The 15,198-nt window shown below is 41.4% G+C and overlaps 1 protein-coding gene across 2 annotated transcripts in view; it reads left to right on the forward strand.

Moving 5' to 3' along the window:
* Window positions 1-14,107, forward strand: part of CRMP1 (collapsin response mediator protein 1) — a 50,984-nt gene extending 36,877 nt beyond the window's left edge. For both annotated transcript variants that reach the window (XM_009273756.1, XM_009273757.1), the window contains 7 exons: window positions 180-300; window positions 1,397-1,553; window positions 6,064-6,205; window positions 7,828-7,998; window positions 9,229-9,408; window positions 11,990-12,155; window positions 13,914-14,107. In XM_009273756.1, the coding sequence (XP_009272031.1) occupies window positions 180-300; window positions 1,397-1,553; window positions 6,064-6,205; window positions 7,828-7,998; window positions 9,229-9,408; window positions 11,990-12,155; window positions 13,914-14,005 (1,029 nt within the window). In that variant the 3' untranslated portion in view covers window positions 14,006-14,107. The remainder of the gene's footprint in view (window positions 1-179; window positions 301-1,396; window positions 1,554-6,063; window positions 6,206-7,827; window positions 7,999-9,228; window positions 9,409-11,989; window positions 12,156-13,913) is intronic.
* The last annotated feature ends 1,091 nt before the right edge of the window (window positions 14,108-15,198 follow it).

Here is a 15,198-nt window from a genome sequence, read left to right on the forward strand (position 1 = left end):
GAAGTGACTGAGGTTGGGTTAGCTCCCTGTTTCCCAGCACTGTGTCTTTCTCTATGGAAAAAGCAGAATCAACCCCTGAAGAGTTGTTGCTAAACAGTGAGAAATATGGCTCAGTCCTCCAGTTCATTTTTTCTTCAGTCTGCTTTTGCAGTTAACTTTTTCCTCCTTGTTTTCCTCAGCTTGAAGCAGAAGCAGTTTTCCGTGCCATCACCATTGCCAGTCGAATAAACTGCCCAGTGTACATCACCAAGGTGATGAGCAAGAGTGCGGCTGATATCATTGCACTGGCCAGAAAGAAAGGTAAGAGACTTCCTTTTCTCCCACAAACTCGCTTTTTTGTTGAATAGAAGCTCAGTGGAAAAACCTGTACATCTTGACCCAAATCACAAGATCTAGGGAGCAGTTACCAAAGAATGGTAACGCCATCACAGACCCTAAATATTTATGGCTGGGAAAGATGAAGGGAAATCCTTCTACATTTTTCGATTGAGAAACTGTCCCCACAAATTGTCCCCTTGAAGATTGTGTTGTAACTCTTCTTTATCCTGTCTTCCCTTTTACCTTTCCCTTAGACTGCTGGATCTCTGTTCATGGGAGGGAGATATTTTCTTCCTAACAGGGTCTAGCACATCATCTGTGCCTTTTGGGGGTATTTCAGGGTATTACCCTCTGAGGAGTGGCTTGGGCGGTGAGCCTGCTGTTAGAGATGCCTGGTGCTTGCTCCTGGGCTCGCTGCTGGAGGCTGACCCTGTCAGATGTGCACTGGGGACATCTGCGGGTTGACACTGCTTGCTGGGGCCGTGGAGGGATCCAGGTTACAAAGCACCCAAAAGGGACTTGTGAGCCTGGTGGCAGCCACTTTCAAAGCTGCATTTGCAAGTCAGGATTGTTCTGCTGGTTGATGCTACAAAGCGTGTGAGCAATATGGAAAAGCCAAAGAGCAAAATATCGTCTTGATATCTGTATTCTTGGAGACTTGGAGTATGGTGCTGGGGACCATATGCTGTATCTGCTGATGCTGTGCCCAACCTGGGAGTAGTAAAAAGGCATCTGTCTGCTGGAGCCCATCCTCCACCTAAATGCACTCCGAAGCAGAGCAACGTAGAGAACATGGCTGTGATTAAAACAGTACAAATTAAAACCTGATCTGAATTGTCTCCTTCTGGATTAGAAAGGGAGCTTTGTAAATATGCTGATCAAAAGCATGTGTAGCTCAGAGAGCCTCCTGATTAATTTTTTATCAAACGGACAAAGCCAGGACTGCTTAATTCTCTGGGAGCTACGCTGGCCATGTAACAATGCGTAAATTATACATGGCTGCATGCAGCAAGCAGTATAATGTGCTGAAGAGAGGGTGGATTGTAATCAGTTCCTGTATATCTTTGCTTTCCCCAAGGTCCCCTTGTTTTTGGAGAGCCGATCACTGCCAGCTTGGGGACAGATGGGACACATTACTGGAGCAAAAACTGGGCCAAGGCTGCAGCTTTTGTGACCTCGCCACCTCTGAGCCCTGATCCTACCACTCCAGATCACTTAAATTCGCTCTTGGCTTGGTAAGACCTTCATTTTTTTTACAGGCTGATGGTCAGGCAAGTGCAAAAACCACATGGGATGGAGCATCTAGGGATCAGCTCAGTTTCCTTTAGACTAGTCTCATACACGAAACAGCAGAGAAGGGCCCATAGAAAACCAGGGATGGTTATATCCCTGTGTTTAGGCTGTCAGTCAGGTGAGCAGGCATGGACTCTCCAGCTCCTGGTTAGCCTGTTAGAGAAGTAACTGCTGGTTCTTCAGGAATGAGTTCTTTTTCTTTCTGCTTTTCAAGTGATTCCTAGTTGTACAGCTAGATAGTCTTTAGCCCAGGACTTCAAATGGGTTTTCTCCCTAGTTCTCTGTTTTCTCCAGCCAAATTGTTAATATATGATTGGATGGCATCCTCACCATCCAGCATAAGCAACAGCCTGCTGGATAGATCCCCATCTGTGAGAATAGACTCAGTTTTAAGCCCCCGGTCATATCTGGCAAGCACAGCTCCTGAAATCGGCGTTGTCCCTGAATGCAGAGATACCTGGAACCGAGAAAACCTTCCTGGTGCAATTTTTGCCAAAGCTGGAGCAGGGCTGTAAGCTGTGAGCACTTTTGAGAATTAGGCTGTCCTAAACTAAACTCTAAGTGTTTGTAGCAGAGTTCAGTGGTTTTAACCCCTGTGTATTGCAAACTTCTGACTTGGTAGTTTGCCTTCATCTGGGACGGACCAAAATCATAGAAGTTTACTTGTGTTTAGTTCTTGCAGCCGTGTTTTTACTTTTAGCTTGCCTTGTGTCTTTATAGGTTCCAGGGTCCTCAAGCTGTAAGTCGGCAAAGATAAGTGGTACATATAGAGAAGGTATGTCAGGCAGGAGAAAGAGACCAGAGTGGATTACAAAGGAGACTGCCAGGGACTCAGGTGGAGACAGGCTGGTGACTGGAGGCCATCACTTGACAGGATAGGGGTATGGGCCGACTCTCTTCAGGTTGGTAGGGAGAGGGTTATCACTAGAGAGATGAAAGGAATGTGGACAGCAGAGGGAGAAGTGTCTTTCTCATATAGAAAAGAAGACATCAGCAATGCCTTGCCAGCAACCCAGACCGTAAACTTATCCCTGAAAGTATTTCCTGCCTGTATCCAGCTGTGGGTCTTCTTTAGCTTAAGCAAAAGATCATCTGCTTTGAAATGATAGGGACATTCACAGCTGAAGTCCCACCAGGACAGATTGCTAGTGCTGGAGTGAGGAACCCAGCTTACCATTCAAAACCTTATTTAACGCCATGTGGTGGCACTCATCTCACCTGCTGCCTACGCTTTCTAGGGTTTCCAATGCTTTAGACAGAGCAGTAGAATTTCAACCCTAAAAGTGACCCATTGCTCTTCAGAAAACATTTCCCCCTGAGGTTAGTTTTCCACATGACTAACTGGCAGGCTGTATGGCAGGCAGTGCCAGCGTGGTTGGTAATACAAGGCCCTACATGTGTAATTCAGGCTTGGGCAGAGCTGCCCTTTAGGTGGATGGGGACATATGTGTGAAGGGAAGTTGCCATCAATCAGTGCCGCTGCTGCGGTGCGCACATCTCTCCTTGTACACGGCGGGTCAGGCTGTGCAGTCCCCCAAACCCGGGTTTTAACTCAGCTGCCTTAACGATGCTGCATTCATAGCACTATCCATGAATGCACAGTTGAGCTCTGAGTTACATGCGTTTCTGGTAAGAATACGCAGGAATTTGTTCTGTTGTGATGGTCTGGTGGCAGAAATGATTTTCCATAATTGAGCTTTCTGTTCCTTAAAACAAGGAAGAAAAATGACTTTTCTGGTCTGATCGGGCACTGTTAGCACTATAAAGAGTGAACCTCATTGTGTGAGGGTAAGGCTCTTAGCCAGCACATGTGAATGTGTATCAAAATGTTTGGCTCTTTACTCTATCCGGCGTGGCTATATGTTTTCTAGAAGAGAGTCCCAAAATAATAGTATGTGGGTCAAAACAGATTAGCTAAAATAGCAAGAGAATTTTTAGAACTGGAATCCAAATAATGACTTTTTTTAACACTAACATCAGAAAGACAAACTGAGGAGTCACAGAAGTTTTCATTATCCTCCAAACATGCAAAAATGGCTTTTTTTTTTCTAGTGGCTTAAAGTCCTAGATCTTAAATGACAGCAGCTTAGCCAGCTTTCAGTTTTAATACTTTAAATCTATACTGTGAAACTGAAAAAAGAACTGTATATTTTATCAGTCTGCTGTGCATTTGTGGGGAATTTTATGCAAGGATGATGGTAAAGACAGTATCTCACTTTTCTATTGCACTGTTCATCAGGAGACCAATATTTTACATTGATTAAAAAATCCTTACAACATTCTTCCTCTGCAAGCACGCAGCATACTGCTTGTGCTGTTTTCCACAGAAAGTGTTGATTTTTCACTTTGAAAAGTTGAATGTGTAAAAATCTAGCACGTCTCATGGGGTTTACAGATTGGATTTGCCTCATGAGATTTGGTCCTTGTTTCATCTATGGGCCATGCACCTGAGGTAGCTTTCATCTTCCATGGTGCACTGCTGTGTTATTGACGCTGTGATATGCCATCTCTTCTGAACTAGAGATGTGAGATCTTGGTGCTTCATGGAATACGTAATCTGCCGTGAAAAGCCTTGTTTATGGTGAAGAATAAGACGACAAGGTATTGATGTGGCATTTAAAGATACACATATGTCCACTGTTAATTCCCACCACTCCCTCTTTTGGAGATGTTTTCCATGGTGATCCCTTCTTGTCTGTCATTTTGTCAGCTGATCTGATGCTCATCCCCAATTTGACAGTGGAATATATCTAGACAGTAGGAGTGCCCGTGTGGTTAACCCGGAGGTGTTAGGTGGCTCTTGAGCTGCATGCTTCAGCTGCAGAAGTCTTCTGTTGACTAGGCAGGGGAGTGCAGTGCATGTCATTAAATGTCATTAAATGTCAGAGGAGAAGGAAAACAGAGTTCAGAGGAAGCAACTCCTTTTCATCTTTCAGGTGTAGGAATTAATAGCATGGTGTAAGAAGCGCAACATAACCTCAGGGAAATGGGCAGTGATACAGGGCCTGGCTGTGACATTCATGTTTTCATGGTTGTATTCATCAGAGTGCAGAAAAGAGAGAGAGGGTAAGCCACAAGAAACTTAGCTGACAGAAGAGCAACAAAAAGGAAGAAATGGCATTGCAATCTTCTGACTTTATTGTTGTGTTAGAATAAATGAATGTTTAACTGATAGATTTTGTTTAATCCTATGGAGTAACACCAGACAGTCATTAATAATCAGGAATAGCTAAAACATAGCTGCCTTTTCACTATTAAATACATGGGTTTGGCTTCTGCTAAAAAATGGACGGATGGATGTGAGCATGGTGAAGAACCAGAAAAGAGGCCAAAGGTTCTTCTCTGACTGTCAGCAATCATTGGGGCTGGCAGCCCAGAAAATGGCATTAGAATTACTGATGTGTGACACTTCTTTCCTCTGTACGTGGCTATTTGTTAGCTTGCTGGAATCTGAATTTGTGGACCAGAATCATTCAGATGTTTCAGAGCTGGAACTTACATAATAGGTTGAAGAAAAGGATGGCAGGTTCTTGGGGACATCGTCCTTCTGGAGTGATAGAAGAGAAATCGTAGTGTGTTTTAATGTGCTTGACTCCTGTAAGCTTAATCAAGACCTAAAAATATCACCTGTTTCCTGTGGATATTGAAGAACCTATCTTCTTTTTTGTCTTTCTGTTTTTGCACGATTCTGCATATTGGTTATGTTCTTCCTCCTTATTCCCGAGAGCAGCTGTGATCTAGTTCTGCTCTCTGCAAAAAGATTTTCTCTAGGCTAAAGAAACAACTTCTTAAATGACAGCATTATTATTTGGTAGCTCTTTTTGTGTTTTACTCCATGCTTTTTTCTGTGTAAGACCTTTAAGTTAGATAAATCCAGAGCACATATTTGACTTGCACTATGCCTTTCTTTGTTTCATTAGAAGACTACCTGATAAAAAACTTTCCTTTTTTATTTTCATGTTCTGCTTTGGAAGGTCAGACAAGAAATATTTGTGTAAGAATTGCAAGAAAAATATGTGCAGGGGAGAAATGCAGGGAAACAAGCTTGATGCTCATGACTTGCATTGTAAAATTTGCCATTATTTTTCAACATGGTTGCGAATTAATTTATCTTCAGTGGCAGACATTTCATACAAGCTTCCGATCATTTCCTTAATCCTAGAGTAATCCTTTGTCCTGGTTAGTGGGCTTGTGCCTGATCTCTGTTGATAAGCAGCCTGAAACCCGAGAGGGTTGTGATCTGGGAGTTCAGGGTGCTCCTGGGGGAAAGTGGAGATTGTCCAATGCCATTGTCGCTCTTCAGTGATCTGTAGCCAACACGTAAAGGCTACTGACATGATTTACAGCCTATGCCTCTGGTGTGTAGGCTTGAAAGGTCCATTCACAGCTAGTCTGGGACCAAGGTAACCTTGGTGATGCCTGGTCTAAACCTTCTGTGTGTTAACTCCGCAGTGGGGACCTGCAGGTGACGGGAAGTGGACACTGCCCGTATAGCACTGCCCAGAAAGCCATTGGAAAGGACAACTTCACTATGATTCCTGAAGGGGTCAATGGAATTGAGGAAAGAATGACTGTTGTCTGGGACAAGGCTGTAGTAAGTAATTACTTGCTTTTATGAACTAAAAAGAAATTGAGTGTTGGCTGAATAATGAAAGCCCGGAGACTCTTGGCCAGTACTTAAGTGACTTTCTAATATATTTCTGAGAATTCCCTGAGAGAGCGCTACTACGAGGTGAATTGTTTATTTCAAAAACCTTCTCCAGTTTTATAAACTCAGGGCTGTGTTTCACTTTTGACACTGCAACACTATCGTTTTTTATTAGACCTGAGGCTTCACAGACTCCACTGCTCAATTTTCCAGTTGTGTCAGAGTGGATGCTTCTCAGAGATGCAGGATCTGGAGCAGTTTAATGATTTTGAAGTGGACCCTATATAAATGTGATGAATGGATTGTTTGAATTTGGGAAGTGTCTCATCATTTTTGAGAAATTACAAATGGATGGCAGCCGAGCCTGCGGCTAGACGATAAAATGCTTTGAAGGAGAACATTGCATGTAATTCATACTGGCATATTTTGTGGTGGGGTGCCGGTATAAGTTAGCAATTTTTTGATGGTTCCATGGATCCTAATAGATAATGAAATTCTCCCTCCATTGTCCGTGTGTCCATACACACCCATGAACACACACACACACACAATTACCTTATATTGCATTGCGCTCGAATGCATATTGCAAACTGGGAAGTGGTACTATTTACAATGCTCTCATGAGCACTTCTCCCAGACTGTGTTTAATAACCACTTTCTTCAGGGACCGCTATCGAGATTCCAAGCACAGAAGCAGCTTCAGGTATCTGCCGTGTAGGAGCAAAGCGGGGAAGCAGGCAAAGCGCAGCCAGCCAGTGATACTTCCCTTTCGTTATTCCCACAAAGGGAAGGAGCTGCAGCAAGGGCTGCAACATGGGATTTACAGGTGGTAACATTCAGTCCTGCACCACTGAGTAGCTTGTATTTTGCAGATCTTATGTTTTACCAGGCAGGAAAAAAGTGTTTATTTAATATTAAAAAGTTTGGCACTGTTGTTTTTCCTTGGAACATTGTTCTTGCTTATTGCCAGGGAAGACCCCAAAATACTCGACTGAGAAATCAAAATGCTGTTGTGTACAGCTGCTATTAAGCCATCACTGACTGTATAAAAAGTTCAATTGGTGGTGACATTTCTCCAGGCAAGGACTTTATAATTGGGGTCGTATTACTTAGATGTATAGGTTTGGTAATACTAATAGTAGAATGGACGTAATTTGCAAGAAATGTTTCTAAAAGAGTCTGAATCTTGATCTTTTCTCATAATACTCATGTAAGTTTCTCTGTTTTAAAATCGTTAAAACATTTAAATGGAAATTGCTAGGGCTAGCAACAAAACACACTTAGGCATCAGTGTGTAGAGAAAGGGATCTTAGATAACTGAGCAACCTGATCATCTGCATTAAGGTTTTATTGGCTGCTCTTTGGGTGCCAGGAATAACACATTCACTTATTTGAAACTCCCAAGTAACGTGCCTTGTATAAAGTCCTGCTTGATAAAACCTGTGTTTCATGCAACATCACCATATGTATGAACCACATGCCTCCCCGTATCTCCCTGATCGTTCGGCACTCTACATAGTAAATTCCCATTTTACAAGCTTATTGTGCTCAAGTCACGTTGTTTTTAGGCCACAGGTAAGATGGACGAGAGCCAGTTTGTAGCTGTCACCAGTACCAATGCTGCCAAAATCTTTAATCTGTATCCAAGAAAAGGACGGATTGCTGTAGGATCAGACGCCGATGTGATTATTTGGGACCCTGATAAGGTGAAGACCATAACAGCTAAAAGCCATAAATCGGTAAGGAGAAAAGGAAAACCAGCAAGAAAAAAGAAATGTCACTGTTGCTTTTCAAATGTTGATGTAATTCATGTGAACACCAAATATACGGGATATAGAGGAGTGGGGTAACTGCCTACTCCTATTCTGAAATGGGTAAATGTCTCAGAAGATGAAAGTATTGAAATTTTGCATTGGAAGCACTGGGAGCAGGAAGTATTTCTTTTCTCTCTGCATATACCATTGCACTATTTTTGCATGCTTGTGGCAGGTCTGTAAATAGGTGTGAATCAGGTCTGCAGCTGAGGTTAGTAAAGCTGTGATGATAAATTTAAAACCATCTCACTTTTCTGCTTACCTGAAAAGCACCTGATATTATAAATTGCACGATTAAATCAACAGTATTCTAAATTATGACAGATGATTAAATATTTTGATAATACAGCTCTGAGCAGCTTCACGGCTGGGATTTTCTATTTCATTCCAAAGCTTTGCCGTTAGCGCAGAGTACCGGTGACTCACAGTTGCTTTGATTTTGGGTGTGACAGCTTTTATCTTATGTATTGTGTATTTCAAAGTTGTTATCTTACTGTTTGGTGCTTTGGTCTTTTATATTGAGGAATTCTTCCAAACGTTTTACTGGAAATCCAGTAATATGGCTTATATTAAAAAGGAATAAACCTTTAGAAACCTTTAAAAAGTAAGTTTAGGTGATTCAGTTTTTATTTCTCTGTCTTGGGATCTCTCTGTATTTTCAAGAAAGTAATAAACACCTGGCCTTTGACAGTCATTCCCATTTAGATTCAGGCTCTCCTGGTTCTTTCTGGCCTTTTCCAGACAGAAATATGTGTGCTGGTGCCTTTGAAGTTCCCTTATACAGTGACAGCACATGCATGGTGGGACCACGTCCTCTGGGTATCTGGCAGCCAAGTCACAGTTTTCCTTCTTATTAAGGCTATCGCGCTTCTAGAGACTTTGGATAAATACGGAAAGTCCTCAAAAACAAATGAGATAAAGCCCTGATGGAAAGTGGGCAATGGAAAGGAAAAGTCTGATCCAGGAAAGTCTGATCAGAGAGATTGTTTTAAATCATCTCATATCGTAAGGCATTGCTTTTCCTTCAGACAAAACAATTTTATACGTGTCCTAATGGCAGTTGTCTAAAAATATGACTACAAATACAGATTATAAGTTACGAACTGAAAGAGATCTTGTACCGAACTTGCGGTGAATATGTTGGTTGATCCCCAGGCCGTTGAGTACAACATCTTTGAAGGAATGGAGTGCCATGGTGCCCCGCTTGTGGTCATAAGCCAAGGGAAGATTGTGTTTGAAGACGGAAATCTGCACGTAAATAAGGGAATGGGCCGCTTCATCCCTCGCAAACCTTTCCCTGAATATCTTTACCAACGCATCAAAATCAGGAATAAGGTAATGTCAGATATTATTTAATCTTCTTTCTAGCCATACCCTCTCGGAACCACAGTAGCACATGGTTTTTATTATTATTGTGCAAATGTGAGTCCGTATCAGATGGACTATATATGACTTGTTTAAAAAACGACCACAAAACTGGTTCCTCTGCAAGTGTGAACTGATGTAATATAATTACACTGTGAACTTCAGTGGGTAGAGCATATAATTGCCAGTTGGGCATAATTGCCTTCTGTCCAGCTGTGCAGGCTTTTGAAGGGAGGTGGAATAGTGATAGAATTTACTTTTAGTTAAAATTCAGGAAAAAGATAAAGCTTCTTTGGGAGGAGGGTTAGCTGGAAGAAAAACAGAATTTTAAATTGTTACTGAGCTTTGCATACTGAACTGCCACACCGCAGAGAAGAAAAGCATGTAAGCCAGAGATACTTCATTATATTTGGCATCTCTGACCTGTTGTTGGTACATTTGCTGAGCTGAGTATTAGCAGCATTCACAGCTCAGAAAACTTTTCTCTTGTGTTTAATAAAAAGCTTGGGAAATGACCAAGATTAAGGCTGGGTCCCTTCTGGTTTTGAATTGTATCAGTGCTCCCCTGTTGAAAACCAATTGGCTTAGCACTAGTTCGTTCAGGGTTATTTGGAAATCGCTTCTTGCCACTGAGCAAGAAAGTCACTGTGTGAGGACAGGCAACAAGACAAATGGACTGAAACTCATATTTTCTTCAACCAAGCACATATCATAGCCTGTGAGGACGGCAACTGAAATTAAGACTACGAGCAGGTTGATAGTGTTTTATCTTTCATCATTTGTTATACAAATTCTGTCAAGCTGTGGGATGCAAAAGGTCTGCACTTCTAACGAGAAAAGGCACTGTAAAAATCAAATGCACCTGCAAAAGTTTTGCAAAATACCAATCAGTATTGCACTTTTTTTACATTATCCACTTAGATGACATGGGCTTTCTCTTCACGCTCGCCTCTCAAGCGTTTAGCACGTGGGAGTGCTATATAAATTAGTGACGATGTCATTTAAATACTGAAAACAACACTTTAAAAACAAGTATCAGAGAGTGGTGTCTTATACCAGGAGTTTGCACAAAAGTAACTGTGCTAAGTAACCTGCATCTTGCAAGCGGGCCTGGATTTTGGGAAAGACCTTTGATTTTTAGATACTTAGGAAAGATCTACAAAAGGATGAGGAAAGGGACTAATATTTTTGCTTTTGCAGCTCCCTCTGCTGCCTGCTGAGAGGAAGGGACAGCAGATTCATGTCCGCATTTCTTTTCCCACTATTGAATTTTATTGATTGGAAATATTTAGAAAACCCCAATGATGGTCATATCAGCCACCATATGAATATGTCAGTGCACGACAAAGGATTATAGAAAAAACATGTCAAACAAGGGGCTGCAAAGCTGTAACTGGCACAGGATAGCAGTATAAATTTATCCCTGGAGCATGGATAGCAGTATAAATTCCTGCCTTTGTGGGTCCCTGGAAGATGGATTCATTGCTGTGATCGAGAGCTGCTCTCTTCTGGGCATTGGTTTTGGCTCAGCCTGTGAGACGGTGGCTCTTCTGAGCCTGATGTCCCCGTAACCAAAAGCAAGGAAAATGCATTGATTTCTGTAAGAGCTGGATCAAAGCCCTGTGAATAGTGTCCTTCCTATACGGTATTTTAATTTCACTGTTAACCTGTTGGGGAAATGGCTCTGAAACAATAATCTTGTAAGCCACAGATTTCTGATCTTGATGAGCTTTGGATTCTGCGATTCAGTGGCTTCAGGCTCTTCCTGAAAATTGGAACTGTTTTTTAAAAACATTATGTCCTAGATTCCTGTGATTTTAAGGCCAATGAGGCTGTTTTGATTGTCTTTTCTCATATTCCTTATAGGAACTGTACAGGGATAAAATCTGGAGACCTCAAACTGAAATCAGAGCTCAAATGACAGATACTCTATTGACAAATAATGAAAGATGGGTCCCATGCCACAGTCTAGCGTATAATTGCTTTTCTAGTTGATGACAAGAAGTGGAAACTTTTGAAATTTTAATTTAAAAATTGCCACCACTTTTCAATGAGTTCTAATGAAGATAATGAGATATCTGAAGGGGAGGAGCAGAGGAAATACAGGTAGGAGTGAAATTGCTGCAATCAGTATAGCGGGTATCAGTCTTGCAACAACCTAAGTGGGATTCAGCAGCTGAACCAACCCTGCTGAACAGCCTCTGAATGGAGAGAGAAGAGGTGATGGTGACTGATCTTACTTAAAATAAATATCTTAGGTCAGACCTGTTGTTCTTTCGAATCCCATTTCTCCCCATTGACTGTGAAGGAAGCCTAATAAGGATCTCTCTCTTATAATTTTTATATATATAAAAACGGAGGGAGGAAATGTTATAATTTCCTTTATATATAAAGCAGACTGCAGCTTTGATGAGAGTATAGATGTGTTTTTAATTCAGCTAATGCAGAATATAGCTCTGTGCTCAGTGGTCTCTGCATATAGGCAGGAGTATCATTAGGGAGCATTATCAGAACATTCAGTGTCTCGATTTTTATTCTCCTCTTGATCTAGGTGGGAGGACTGCAAGGAGTCTCCAGAGGAATGTATGATGGGCCTGTGTATGAAATCCCAGCTACACCAAAATATGCAACTCCTGCACCCTCAACTAAATCCTCCCCTGCCAAAAACCAGCCCCCACCAATCAGAAACCTCCATCAGTCCAATTTTAGCTTATCAGGTAAGTCAGCCTGACTCATCAGAAATGTTCTAAAGCCACGAGTATGGATTATTGGTGATAAATTTCCATTATAATTACTTCTTTAATCAAATATGAAAGGATTTTATATACTCACATACATGCATATACTTGCATATATATATGTAGGTATATATCTGTTTTTATGCATTCTTTCCCTAGGAATATTTTACAAATTGCCAAATATTCAAAATGTTTGCAATCTAAAATTTTTCTCTGCATGCAGTCTTTTAATATTATTTACTTGGCCCATTACAATTAGCTGAGGTGTCTGGTTGATGTGGCTGAGGCCCCTTGGTGGTATTTACAGCTGATGGGACTTGGGTCTGGTGCAACCCACGTGGCTCAGACATCTTGGATTTCTTTCTTGCTGCTAGAAAGAAAGTTTCTTTCGGAAACTGCTAGATATGGAAACCTCAACTGTCTTGTCCGTGGTCAGCAAACCATGTGCAAAAGCTATTCATATGCAGATTAGAGTAGTTCTTGTCCTCTTCGCTCTTGGTGCCCAAAACATTTTCTATGGTACATAAGAAACGGACTGGAAAATCATCCTTTGGGGTTGTTGGAAATAATTCTTGTCATCTGAAGACAATTACAAGTGTGTCAAATCCTTATCCTTCAAAAGTCTACAGCCCAATTGGTAAATAAGTGGCTCCTTATGATGTTATGAAAGTCGCTGGATTTTCTCCCCTGTGGGAGCCAATGGTGGAGTTTTCCTCCCTGACAGATCCTGTCTTTAGAAACTAAATGAAACTTCCGGAAGAAAGCCCAAGGAGAGCAAATATTTTAAAAACCCTTCTAGTGAGTTGAAGTATATTTTTGCCCATACACCTGGGGCCATGGTGAGCACATACAGATACATAGAGCTATATAAAGCAAAAAAAGTGCTTAGAAATTTAACCTATAATAATAATAACCGATAAGTGGGATTTTCATAAGCATCCAAAGCTGTGGTTTCACAGTCCACTGCTGGATCTGGGTACTACCAAGGCATCTAGTGGTACGCATTTGACCCGAATCAGGCAAACGCACGTTACTGTGTTCTTATGAAATTAAGCAGAACCGGAGACTACGATAGCACTTAAAATGATCCTACGCTTTTATGGTAGTCTTACATTGCCTTTAGGAAGCTGAGTGTGATCAGACAGTATTTAGCCTGGCAGAAAGCTTGCTGTCACCTGAAGCTTAACCTTTCAACATTTTAAAATGCATTTTGAAGTGGGTGTGAGTTTACATCAGCTCAGTGCTCCTTTCCTCACAGATTTATGATTGCTAACATCAGATTTACTGTACTGTTGACCCATGGACTCAGCAGGGACAGGTATTCTAAATCAATGAGGCAGGTTTGAAAAATCCACTCTGCATACGTTTTCAGGTTTTTTTGTAGCTATAACAGTAATTTTTTCTGTCAGGGTCTGATCTCGCAAAGGGAACCCAGTCTGTAGGCTGTCATTCCAGCATGGGCTCTTCTCCAAGCCAGTGGAAAACAGTTCCCCATGTAGGGTGAGCATCAATCTGATCCCAAACATTTAATCCTACACTTCTCATCGAAGACAACTGGAGCTAGGCACAGAAATGTGCCTTGAAGGTCTGTTTAGCACTTCAGTCAGGGATTTGGCTCAAAAGAAACCAGCTGATGGTGGTGTGAGGGGCACTTAGCTGGAACGAGCCAGGTAAAATCTCACCGCTGATGGTTTTTTCCTTTTCATAGCTTTGTTTCCTGATTTTCTGTTGTTGCAGGAGCTCAGATAGATGACAATAACCCACGCCGTACTGGCCACCGCATCGTGGCACCTCCTGGTGGTCGCTCTAATATTACCAGTCTTGGCTGAAAAATGATGATGGACAGAAACATGAGGATGAAGGATCATGGGAATAATGTCCATTCCCTTCAATATCTGTGTTATCGAACCCATGGTTTTATCTGGTACTAATGGAAATAAAAAATGAAATGTCTTTCTTTTTTTTGTATAGGAAGAGGTGATAATAGTGTGGTGTGTTTGCTTGGAACTACTTGCCTCACAATTGTGCTTTCATGCCATAGTCACCTTAAAGCATGGTGCTTCCATTGCCCCTTTAGTGACTACAGGTTTTAGCTTCGTCTCGTAACTGAATGATGGTTCCTTTGCACCCTTTCGCTGTATTAGAGTAGTTAATGCATGTTACTGAGTTATTTATGCAAGTTGCATTCTGTGAGTGAGTCCCTTTAGAACACGTTGCCAACAATTGACTAGACACAATGCCAAGATTAATGTCCGTATTTGAGAAACACCACCAAAAACACTTATGAAGGAAGAAAATGGCCATCTTGAAAGTATGCAGTAGAGTAGTATAGGCAGCTTCTGTTTCATCTTTAATTTATTATAAACCCAAGAAGCACTTCTCTCAGACACAGAAAATCATCGGGACACGTAATGACAAATCGTCTCTGTAGCACCTGTCTGTTCCCACTCAGTATGTTCCAAGTCTGTGTCCTTCTTGTTTCCATTTTAGACAGAGCCATAATTTATACATACCAATGCCGTTGCCACCCCTGCAGGGATTTCTCCACCTGGGCAGTAGTGCTCTCCTTCTGCATGAGATTTTTGGTACTTACAGATAATCCAAGTTGCCGTCGGATTTTTAAAGTTTTTTGTACAAAGTTTTTCCTTTGTAATCACATGCATTTTTACTTACTCTACCGTATCAAGATCTACTAGTCGTGGTTCAATTTCTGAATTCAAAGCTTGTGAAATAAAGGAAATGAATTGATGGGTAAGCGTCTTCCTCTGCTTTCCAGTGCTGTTGCTCAATGATTGAAAATTTAGAACACAGAAACTCAAGAGAAATTGTCTTTTAGGTTGACATCATGTAAAAGAAGGAACCGCCTTAGATTACAAGGGGTGTTAAATGTATAGGTGTCTGCATATGCATACTATAGCATGCCATAACCCGTCTTAATTAAATAGAACTCACAGTAAAAATAAACTTACTGTTTACATTGCAGTTGCCTCAGTTTTGGCCAAAGGAGACCTAAATTATCTTT

Source organism: Aptenodytes forsteri, unplaced genomic scaffold, assembly GCF_000699145.1.
Source record: "Aptenodytes forsteri isolate BGI_AS27 unplaced genomic scaffold, ASM69914v1 Scaffold111, whole genome shotgun sequence".
Taxonomy (NCBI): Eukaryota; Metazoa; Chordata; class Aves; order Sphenisciformes; family Spheniscidae; genus Aptenodytes; species Aptenodytes forsteri.